The sequence below is a fragment of the Monoraphidium neglectum genome (genome assembly GCF_000611645.1).
Source record: "Monoraphidium neglectum strain SAG 48.87 unplaced genomic scaffold scaffold00669, whole genome shotgun sequence".
NCBI lineage: Eukaryota > Viridiplantae > Chlorophyta > Chlorophyceae > Sphaeropleales > Selenastraceae > Monoraphidium > Monoraphidium neglectum.
Genome location: NW_014012959.1, coordinates 1,617 through 11,857, shown reverse-complemented (window position 1 = coordinate 11,857; position 10,241 = coordinate 1,617). Strand labels below are relative to the sequence as shown.

At 63.3% G+C, this 10,241-nt stretch overlaps 5 protein-coding genes across 5 annotated transcripts in view; 3 read left to right on the top strand and 2 right to left on the bottom strand.

Annotated features, from left to right (window-relative positions):
* MNEG_4722 (hypothetical protein) overlaps positions 1-310 on the bottom strand; it is a gene marked incomplete at both ends in the record, with an annotated part of 4,316 nt that extends 4,006 nt beyond the window's left edge. Inside the window, one exon of the mRNA XM_014046804.1 lies at positions 296-310. Within this exon, the coding sequence (XP_013902258.1) occupies positions 296-310 (15 nt within the window). The remainder of the gene's footprint in view (positions 1-295) is intronic.
* Positions 311-908: 598 nt separating this feature from the next.
* Positions 909-1,367, top strand: MNEG_4721 (hypothetical protein; the record flags this gene model as incomplete). The annotated part of the gene is made up of 1 exon (XM_014046803.1): positions 909-1,367. One exon carries the CDS (start codon positions 909-911, stop codon positions 1,365-1,367), a length of 459 nt encoding a protein of 152 aa, XP_013902257.1.
* Positions 1,368-1,377: 10 nt separating this feature from the next.
* Positions 1,378-3,265, top strand: MNEG_4720 (hypothetical protein; the record flags this gene model as incomplete). Its single annotated transcript, XM_014046802.1, has 4 exons — positions 1,378-1,508; positions 1,634-1,737; positions 1,937-2,814; positions 3,053-3,265. 4 exons carry the CDS (start codon positions 1,378-1,380, stop codon positions 3,263-3,265), a joined length of 1,326 nt encoding a protein of 441 aa, XP_013902256.1.
* A 1,551-nt stretch (positions 3,266-4,816) lies between these two features.
* MNEG_4719 (Putative deoxyribonuclease TATDN3) lies at positions 4,817-5,941 on the bottom strand (the record flags this gene model as incomplete). The annotated part of the gene is made up of 4 exons (XM_014046801.1): positions 4,817-4,945; positions 5,240-5,320; positions 5,541-5,674; positions 5,788-5,941. 4 exons carry the CDS (start codon positions 5,939-5,941, stop codon positions 4,817-4,819), a joined length of 498 nt encoding a protein of 165 aa, XP_013902255.1.
* Positions 5,942-7,618: 1,677 nt separating this feature from the next.
* The window catches only part of MNEG_4718 (hypothetical protein), a gene marked incomplete at both ends in the record, with an annotated part of 3,388 nt that continues 765 nt past the window's right edge, over positions 7,619-10,241 (top strand). The window contains 6 exons of the mRNA XM_014046800.1: positions 7,619-7,764; positions 7,994-8,087; positions 8,420-8,588; positions 8,812-8,836; positions 9,104-9,170; positions 9,747-9,883. Coding sequence (XP_013902254.1) covers positions 7,619-7,764; positions 7,994-8,087; positions 8,420-8,588; positions 8,812-8,836; positions 9,104-9,170; positions 9,747-9,883 — 638 coding nt within the window. The remainder of the gene's footprint in view (positions 7,765-7,993; positions 8,088-8,419; positions 8,589-8,811; positions 8,837-9,103; positions 9,171-9,746; positions 9,884-10,241) is intronic.

Genomic DNA, 10,241 nt, shown 5'->3' with positions numbered 1-10,241 from the left:
GGGGAGGCGCCGCCCGCCGGCCAAGCCGCTGGGCCCAGTGGCGCAGCATCCGTCTGCAAAAGGTCACAGGAGTAAGTTGTGGGCGGCCAGGCCAACCCTCTGCACAAACTTCCTGGTCCCGCCCAGCAGTATCAGGCATGGGGCAAGGCTCAGAACTGCATGCATTTTGTCAAGCCTCCGGCGCGTCTCGCCACATCGCTGCCAGCGCTGCGGAGCGCAGCGCCCACGCAGCCGCGTGAATTTCGTCCACCCTGCATCTACAGAGGGACACCAGCCGCCTGTGCATTCGTCTTACCTGTGCTTCGTACATATGTGAGCGTGACGAGCGTTCGGCCGCCCTCCCAGCGCTCTAACAAAACATTCAACTCCACCGTCCTTCACCGTCGCAATACTATGGTACAAGCTGGGTGGCTACTCTTCACAAAAAAAGGACCATGTAACTTATAACGCCCTTGGCAACTGTTGCCCTAGATCAGCACCGATGGCGCCGATGCGCCTGGTTACTCATCAGCTAACTTGTCATATGGGCCATCCCAGAAACCAAGAAGACATCACTGTCTCGCTTGGATCGCCTTTCACCACCCTTTGGATCATATGCATGTGTATCAAACTCGGCACAGTGGATCAAATTAGATCACGCGCAGAGAGTTGCACGATCCCTGACCATTCCTATCCTGCCGGGCGCTACCTGAGCCACGGCACGGTCATGGATCATCCACGCCGCGCCGCTGGCCGTGTTGACCACGCTGGTGGCACTGAGTTTCGATGTCATTCCTCGTGCGCCCCGACATGGCGCGATTGATGCGGCCGTGCCGGACCAGCCGCAGCCAGTGCTCTATGGCTCGGCGCACGAGCGACCTGCTGCGCAGCAGTCCCTGCACTGCGACGAAGATTTTGGGGATGCCTACATGCAGGCCTGGTGTGCAGCTCGGTCGGACATCTGCTTTGGGGCGGCAGACAGCAGCAGCGGCGATGACAATGCAAACAGCGCAGGCAGCAGCGTGGCGTGCTGGGCACACCCTGCAGTGGCACTGGCCGCCTGCGCAAGCAAGAACCTCGTCTGGCGTCCCGCTGCAGCTTTGGAGTCGCAGCAGGTGGGCCTGAGCTGCGGCGGTGGTGGCATGAACAGGACCGGCCTTGGCAGTGGCAACCACTCCATGAACAGCACCGCCGGCGGCCCTTTGCCGCCTGCGGTCGCGCCGCTCCCGCCTGCGGCACGCGGCCCCCTGCGCGAGTGGTTGGGTGCCGTGGTGGCGCTGCGTCAGGGCGAGGTGCGGCGGGCGTGTGGCGCGGAGAGTGCCATAGTAGATCAGGTTCTTTTGGTCCACCGATACGACACCATCAACACCTTCCACAGCATGGAGTGAGAAATCAGGGATGGGGGCAGGATCAAATCATATCGCCAGATTACTGCTGCTGCTGCTGCTGCTGCTGCTGCTGCTGCTGCTGCTGCTGCTGCTGCTGCTGCTGCTGCTGCTGCTGCTGCTGCTGCTGCTGCTGCTGCCGAGGTCGTAGCAGCAGTCGCCCCTGCCGCCCGCACTCACATTTGCGGCCCCGCAGCACAAACGGCACCGCCCTGTGTCGCACCCTAGACCCACATCGGGCTGGGCGCCACTCCTGGATGTCTTCGCAGGTACTTCCTCACGGTTTTCACGGCCCTGCAGCTCCTCAAGAACGCAGCCGCCCTCAACACCTCGGCCCCCATACAAGTTTTCTACACAGACACCCAGCCTCACGGTGGGCGCGTCTGACTCTCAAGGGCCCGTCGCTCTGGCTGGTGCAGCTGCAGCGGCTGCCGCGAGCCGCGAGCCGGCGATGGGGCTGACGTGGCTCGAAAACATGCATGCCCGTGCCACAACGAGATCCCTTCCACCAACATCACGTCACATTCACAACCTTTGCATGTTGCCGCCACCCAAACCGAACCCCCCCGCAGGCCCCTACGCTGAGGTCCTCCGCCGAATCGGCCCCACTCGATCCCTCACCCAAGACCCCCTTCCCAATGGCACCTGCCTCCGCGCCGCGTTCCACGTGCCCCCGCACGAGCACGGCACCTCGCTCTTCGCCTACACAGGCGTCGGGGAGGGCAGCCGCGCCGCGCGCTGCGGAGCATCGCCGCTGGTTGTGGCCTTTTCGCATTGGCTGCGCGGCCTGTTCCCCGAGCTCAGGCCGCGCGGCGCGCCGCGCCCGCATTTCCTGCTCTCCTGGACGCTGCCAGCGGCGCCGGCAGCACCGCCCCCGGCCCCAGAGCCGCAGCAGCATCACAGGCGGCGTGCGGAGCAGCAGGCACCGAACGAGCAGCTGACGCAGACGCAGCGCAGCGCTCCGCGCATGGAGGTGATCTCTGTCATGTGGGCGTCCCGCGCGCGCCACGAGGCGCTGAGCGCCGCGCGGCTGTCCGAGTGGCAGCGGACGCGGGCCGTTGGCAACGACGGGGAAGTGGTGCGGGCGCTGCAGGCGGAGGTGCTCGCCTGGAACACGCGCGCATCCGCTGAGCTGGCGAGGAAATTCGGTGGCGGCAGCAGTAGCAGCAGCAGCAGCAGCAGCAGCAGCAGCAGCAGCAGCAGCAGCAGCAGCAGCAGCGGAAGCATCAGCAAGAACAGCAGCAGCAACGGCAGCCCAGGCAGCAACTCCACCATTGCCGTGTTTTTTGAACTGAGAGCGGTCGAGCTGTCAGACGTGCCTTTTGAGGACCAGGTGCACGCGCTCGTGCGCTGTGGCGTTCTGGTGGGCGCGCACGGCGGCGGCCTGGCGGGGCAGGCGTGGATGGAGCCTGGCGGCAGGAGCGCGGTGGTCGAGGTCTTGCACAACGTGGTGGGCGCACGGCCGTGCACAGAGGGGTTGCGCACGCATGCGACGCACGAGGCAGGCACGCGCACGTCGTGCAAATGAGATGCTGCGCGCTCCAGACCTTGTGCGGTTGCTGTGCACCGCCATGCTTGCGCAAGGCCGACCTGGCTGCTGCTCCCCATCTACAACAACCAGGGGCCTCTCTCCCCTGAAACGCCCATGACCCTGCTGCATCCCGTTCCCCACGCATGCATTCCCGCAGCGCGAGCAGAATCACTATGCCGGGATGGCGGCGCTGCTGGGCCACCTCTACCTGCGTCACGAGTGCGAGGGAGCCGGCATTGAGCTGCCGGGCCTCTTGGCTCACGTGACCGCGGCCATGGACTGGGTGGCTGAGCGCCGGCGCGCTAGCACGGCCGCCCTGGTACCAGCAGGAGCAGCAGGCGCGGCACGCAACAGCGGCGGGACAGGGTAGCCAGTGGCGCAGGAGAGACGCACAGATCGAATAGTGCCCGGCTGTGCTCAAACAAGCATTATGTGGCATGCTATTGCGTTGGGAAAGTGCATCTGGCCCCACCACTTTGGTTGTTACAAATTGTCTGATCTTGAGATCATGTGTGAGGGTGCAAAATCACGTGTGCGTGTTGTAATCAGCATACTCAAACTAGTGCATGTGAATGCGCACACACGTGAGCGCAGCTGTCGCCGCCGCCCTCGGCGCAAGCCGACGATGTTGTGTGCGCCAACACATGTGAGGGCAGCAAGGCTGGGTCAGGTATAGCAAGGCGTCATGCACTCTGCCAGGGGAGGCCAGGCAGCAAGGTTTGAAACACAACACAAACAGCAACGCAAAGTGAGAAACGCGCCAAACCATGGACGATGTTGCAATCATGGGGAGGCAGAGTTGCTTTGTACAGTTAAAGAGGTGGAAAGGGAGGGCTTGGTGCAGCATGCCTGCAGGGCAGCGGGGTTGAAACGGGGCTAAATACAATTTTGCACTCCCAGGCATGGCTGTGGAGGTCCAGGGATGGCTGCAACCCCTGCTTGGCGTCTGTGCTCGTGTGGCCGCGCCGAGCGCACAAAGCCCGTGGCTGTCGCCTCAAAAGTGAACGTCGTGTACATATATGCACGCAGACCATGCCATTGCGTGTGCCTCGCTTGAACAGAATCCGACCATTGCCTCGCGCGTACGCCGAGTGTGCACTAGCTACGTGCGTGAGCTGTGCAACGACACCACTCACGGCTTTTCCCACTCATGGCTGTGCCTCGCCATCATCCCCTGCCGCATCACCGTTGCCAACCCACCGCCGCAGCAATGGGAAGAGCTGCAGCGCGTTGGCGGTCGTTACCCGCTCAACCTCGGACGGCGCGATCCCCTTGATCCGAGCAACCTCGTCACGCGCGACCGTGATATTGGCTGGCCTGTTGGTCACACCCTTTTCTGGGCCCAGTGCAGGGGCGTCAGTCTCCAGCACGAGGCGGTCAAGCGGCAGTGCGGCGACGAGTTTCTGCTTCTGCGGCGAGCGCACTACGCTGGGCGGCACGCTGAAGTAGAAACTGGGTGACCGCTCAATGGCTCTAGAGGATCAAAGGGTTGTATCGGGCAGAAATGAACTTCGGTGCAAGCAGACTTTGATTGACAGAGAGGATTCTGCAGTGCGGGCGAGGCCTCGCAAACGGCAGCAAGGCGCACCGTTCAGCATCAGCACACAGGGCAGGAGCTGTGGGTGCCATTTGCTGCGCCTCAACCCCACCCCAATTGCTGTTTCGGCCCACCTGAGGGCGTGTACTGCCCTGCCGTCAAAGGCGTGGAACAGGGCCCTCTGAGCCTGGCCCTCCTGATAATTTTGGGTTGGTGGCGGAGTGCATCAGGAGGGGGGGTTCAGACAAATGCTGTGTCTGGGTCCGCTGGCAGACTCGCGTTGGCAGAGAGCCCTTTTTTGTTCACTTGAACAGGTGCACACAGGACAGGAATGGTGATCCGTGTGCGAGGGTGCCGGCATGCGCTGCGCCCAGCCAACCGGAGTTAGTAGGTGGTGTCTGACAGACGTGGCAGCTGTGCGTGGGGGCGCACCAGCAGGGCGTCAATGGCGTGGTGCCCTGCCGACCGCGAGTGCACGTTGAGGGGCAGGCCCAGCTCATTGGCAAGAGACACCTGGTGTGCGTATGCACGTGTGTGTGTGTGTGTGTGAGTGAGTTTGTGTGTGCATGTGCATATGCATGCGTGTGTGTGCACGTGTGTGCATGTGAGTGTGTTTTTGTGTGCAAGCGTGCTTGTGTGCAGCACATACATTGTATGTGCGGCCACATTGGCTCGTAGGGAGAGGGGAGTGTGCACGCGATCGCCGCAAAAAAGCAGCCGCCATTCGGCCTGTTGATATCCCTTTGAGCTCTCTGCACACCCTCACGTCACACCCAAGGGGAGTGATCAGACCTGCACTGAGCGCACCTGGGCGGCCAGCACTGCGCGCTGCACGTCTTTCAGGGCCTCGTCTCCATTAAGCACGTGGGGCGAAAAGTCAAGGCCCACCTGATGCATATGTGTGTGCAAACAAAACCGCATGCACGCGCATGTTGAGAGGTTGTATGTGAGGACACGCGATAATGTGAACGGAGATGATGTTGACACAGGCTGGCTTGCAGGCCGGTTACTGGGCCTCATGAAGCCAGGCAGTCGATGCGCCTGCTGGAAGGGCGCTGCACATCCTGCACAGCTCCCAGGCCCCTCCGCCCTGGGAGCACCCCCGCACCTCCCCGACCGCGACCAGCGCGTCCGCGTGGTCGCGGATGAAGTCCAGCGCCGGCACGAGGTCCTCCAACGACACGCAGCGCGCGCCGCTGTAGGGCAGGCCGTCCGAGTGCACGGGCTGCACCGGGTGAAGGCCTGCACAGGGCGCAACCAGCGGGTTCTCTGCAGAGACCGGGCGGTGTGTGCTGGTGAGCGGGTATGGTAGGGTTGCACGTGAAGAGGCTGATCGTCCGGAAAGCAGCACCTACCGGCCGCGAGCTGCAGCACAGCGCGAGAATCGGCGAGCGTCTCTGGCACCGCAACGATGGCGCGGACTCCAACAGCGGCGGCCTCAGCCGAAAGGTCTGCAACCTCCGCGGGTGTGAACTGGGGCGTGTACAGGTGGCAATGACAGTCGAACATGATCGTTTCAGTCTACTTGTGCACGACTAGGTGACGGAAGACTCTCCCATGTGCAGATCGGATCTGCACAATTTCAGGATAGTTTCGAATAAACCGTGACAATCGGGTGCCAAAAGCTACCGATAGGAATGCGGGACAGAGGCCGCAACGAGACGCGCAAGAGCCCCACAGTGCCCCGCCTCCACCACCGCAACTGCTGTGCAAACTGTTGTACTGCCTGTGCACTGTCACACCGTCTGTGCCATGCAAATGCATGCCGCGCCCCAAACACCAGGTATTTAATAACCCACACCCGGAAGTGTTGCGATCCCTCACCCTAGCCAGCCCCAGGAGTACCACCCAGTGGGCCTTGCTGATGCCTGCTTGCACAGCATGGCAAAAGCCAATAAGATAGCTTACAGACGTGCCAGGTTCAAAACAGCACTTTGTTACTGCTGCCTGTGCGGCGGGGCCAAGCGACGGGTTTTGTGGGCTGGCGCACTTAGCTCATTCGCCCTCGGGTTGCACCCAGCGAGAGGGGAGTAGACCCTCCACCCGCTTGCAAACCGCTTGTTCCGGTCCCCTCGTGGGGCCCATGTCTTGCGCGTGTTGTGTCGTGCTGTACCGCCGGTCGGTTTTCGCGGGGGGATGTTTCAGGCGTTTGTGTGGGTGTGGGTGCTTGCTGTGCTGCGTGGGTGGAGCGCTTGCCTGCTTGCTTACCCTGCCCACATTTGGAGGCAGAGGCGATGGGCCGTGGGGCCGTCGCGGCGGCCGTCTCCCGATGAGTCTTGCAGCTGCACACGCGGTAACAAATCAATCAATTAATCTGTTACTGATAAAGCATTGCGAAAAAATGGATGGCACCGTTGTGCTGCAGGATACGAGCTGAGTAACCTGTGCAGGCTCTGATGTCATGACTGCCATTTTTCTTGCAGGGTCCACCCTTGCAGAGCACCAGCAAGCGGATGTATATGATGCAACCCGAGCTCAAGCCTCTTCTGGTCGCTCTAACCGTCTCGCAGTCACGCTCAGGTGGTTTGTGGTAAAATTCGAGTCCCGGTAGTGCGGCCACGGGCGGGGATACCCCACTCGCTTTGAGCACTCTGCTTGCCGCACACTTGCTACTTCAATCCCCTTTTGGACGGTGACGGCCGACTACGACTCCAAGGTAGCTGACGTATACTTATAAAACGGAGCTGCATGTGTGTTATCCTGTGGGGTGGTGGCGTATGCAGCAACATTCGCGCCAGGCGCACACTCCACCACGCCCTGGTGCTGACCGTTGGTCAATGATACCACGTCACAAGGCACACCAAGCCGAGGCAGCGTCTTTCAGTCAACGCTTGAACCAATGTGTAAAGCTTGAATTGTTCTGTGCCGCACAGCACGGCACTCCTACGAAGATCTAGCTGCAGATCTGCGTCGGGCGACAAGTACAAGAGTGCTGTTGTATCTTCTGTGAAACATCATTCAATTGATCGTGACGAATCCCAGCGCGTTGATCAGTTTGCAACAGAACGATCAGCAATTTTTGGCTTCTCAATTGCTGCTCTTCGGAGCAACAGTGGATATCAGGCAGTCATATCAGCTCTCCCTGGCCAGTTAGTGAGCAGGGCCCTGCACCGCTAGCAGGCACCCGCGACACGCTCCGTCGCGCCGCGCTCGTCACCGCAGCTGCCAAAGCATCGCCTCTGCACGATGCGGCAGCTGCGGGCCATGGCGGCGGCCAGGAATCGAGGCGGACCCCTCGACGGTCGCCTGCTGGTGCTGCTGCACGGCGCGGTGCTGGCGATGGTGTCGAAAAAGTCCGGAGAGGAGCCCCTGACGCCGCAGCAGCGAATCACGTGCGTGGCATTTCCCCCCGCCCGCGCCCCGGTCTGTCGCCCGCAGCATGCGCGCGCTTGTGACGCTGGCTGAATCAGCAGCACCTCGCGTGGCATGCCAAGGCCCCAGCGCGGCAGCAACACGCGCCCACCGCCACCCACCCCGGGCCTGCCTCTCGCCGCATCTGCTCCACCCCTGCGCCCAGCCTACCCTGCCACCGGCCCCCCTTCCCCGCCAACCCGTCCACAGATACATATGCATATCCGTCGGCCTGACGCTGATGGCCGGCTTGATGAGCGGGCTGACGCTGGGGCTCATGTCTATGGACATGGTGGATTTAGAGGTGCGAGGGGGGGGGGCAGGACATCAAGGGGGGTAGTGGGAGAGGGGCCGGGGCGAGCGGGAGGGGAAGGCCAGAGGGCGGGATCGGCGGCATTCAGTGAGGAGCCTGGGGATGGCGGCAGGCAGAATGCGGGCGAGGTGTGATGCGCTCACACAGGCCGCGGAGAGGCGCCAAAGCTTGCGAACGAGCGCGCGCGCGGCCGCGACCTCGCGAGCGACGGCCCCCCCGCTTTCGCTGTCCCTTGTCCCACCCCTGCAAGCAATCCGCATATAAAATTCCTGATGTCATGCCCTACCATGGTTGCTCCTGCCGCGGACCCGGCTTCTCTGCAGGTCCTCCGCCGCAGCGGCACGCGGCGCGAGCAGCGCTACGCGGCCGGCATCCTCCCGCTGGTGGCCAACCAGCACTTCCTGCTGTGCACGCTGCTGCTGTGCAACGCGGTGGCGATGGAGGCGCTGCCGCTGTTCCTCGACCGCCTCGCAGACCCCGTCACGGCGATCGGTGCGCGACGCAGCGGGCCACCGCCTGCGCTGCCGGGCTCGCTGCTGCTTTGGGCCTGCGGGCGGCGGCACCGCACGCGGCAGCGTTGGCGTGCGCATGTGCATACGGGCCTTGTGTCCTGCTGCAGACGACATGCGGCTGGAGGCTGGACGGCTTTCCCTCCTAACGGCCACGCCGGCCTCCGCCTGCCCGCCCCGTCACTCATCCTGTGTGCACTCCTCAGTGATATCTGTGACGGCCGTGCTCGTGTTTGGCGAGATCTTCCCTCAAGCCCTCTGCAGCAGGCGAGCCCGGGGCCGCGCGGCGCTGCGCGGCGGCGCTTGATTGCAGCGCGATGGCAGCGCATGCCCATGCTGTGTACAGTCACTTGCGTTTGGAGCGCATGCACACATCTGTGCGGGAGCGAGCAGCGATGCAGCCCGCTGCTCGCCGCCTCTTCAGCGTGTCCATGAGTCAGGGACGTGCGCGCCTCTGCCGTAACCTGTAGTCATATGTCACCCTGCCCGTGCTTTCAGGTACGGCCTGGCCATCGGCTATTACTCAGCGTGGCTGGTACGGCTGCTCATGCTTGTGACGTCACCGGTGAGTCGCTCGCCTGGAAGGGGAGAGTGGGGTTGGTCTGGGCCCCGTTTCTGCGCCTCCCGGCTTCTGTGAGGGGCTGGATGCGCCCGCGCCACGGCCTCGAGCTGCCGCGCCCTCGCGTTCTGCGCCGCGCGGCATCGTCCAACCTTCTTCATCGCAGCCTTTGCCTGGGGGTGGGTTCAAATCTGAGTTGTTGTATGCGTTTTCCTTGCCCCTGCCCCCTGGACCTCGTCGACCTTACTGGCGGCCCCGCCGCGTCGCCGGTCAAACACCCCTCTCCCCTCCAGATCAGCTGGACCCTGTCCAAGCTGCTGGATGCCCTGCTGGGGTCAGAGCACAAGGCAGGCCTCGGGCGCAATCCTCGGGCGCAAACCTTGCCCGCGCCAGCGCCGCCGTAGGCGCGGGCCGCCGTTCCCTCGGCCCTTCGCTGCTGCTGCCCCGGGCGCCTGGACCGGCCAGCCTGGGCCTCTGTTGGCCGGGCCGCCCCTTCTTGCCGCCAACCCCTGACGGCGCCCCGACCGACGACCGAGCACCACCACCCCGGCTAACGACCTTTCGGATCACAAACCACGACAGGTCATGTTCCGCCGCACCCAGCTTAAGGCTCTGGTTGATATCCACGGGGCGGACGAGGGGCTGGGGGGCAACCTGACGGGCGACGAGGTCAAAGTGATCTGCGGAGCCCTCGACCTGACCAGCAAGACGGCGCGCAGGTGCGCGCGCGCGCCCTGTCTCGCGGCTGGCCGCGCTGCTGCCGCGGAAGCCGTTTCAGTTTGCAGGCGGCCGCGAGACGCACAGGGCATCGGGCGGCAGGCAGGATGGCGACACATTGCTGGCGGGGGGCAGCATACGCATTGTCACCCTCAGTCAGCAACCCCGCGGCGCACCCACTTGTAGACACGCGACGTTGTCGGGCACACGATTCACAACCGCTCCGCCCTGCAATACACACACGCGTGCGCACACGTGCGCGCGCGTGCACACTCACACACACACACACACACACCCGCGCACACACACACACACACATACACACACACACACACACACACACACACACACACACACACA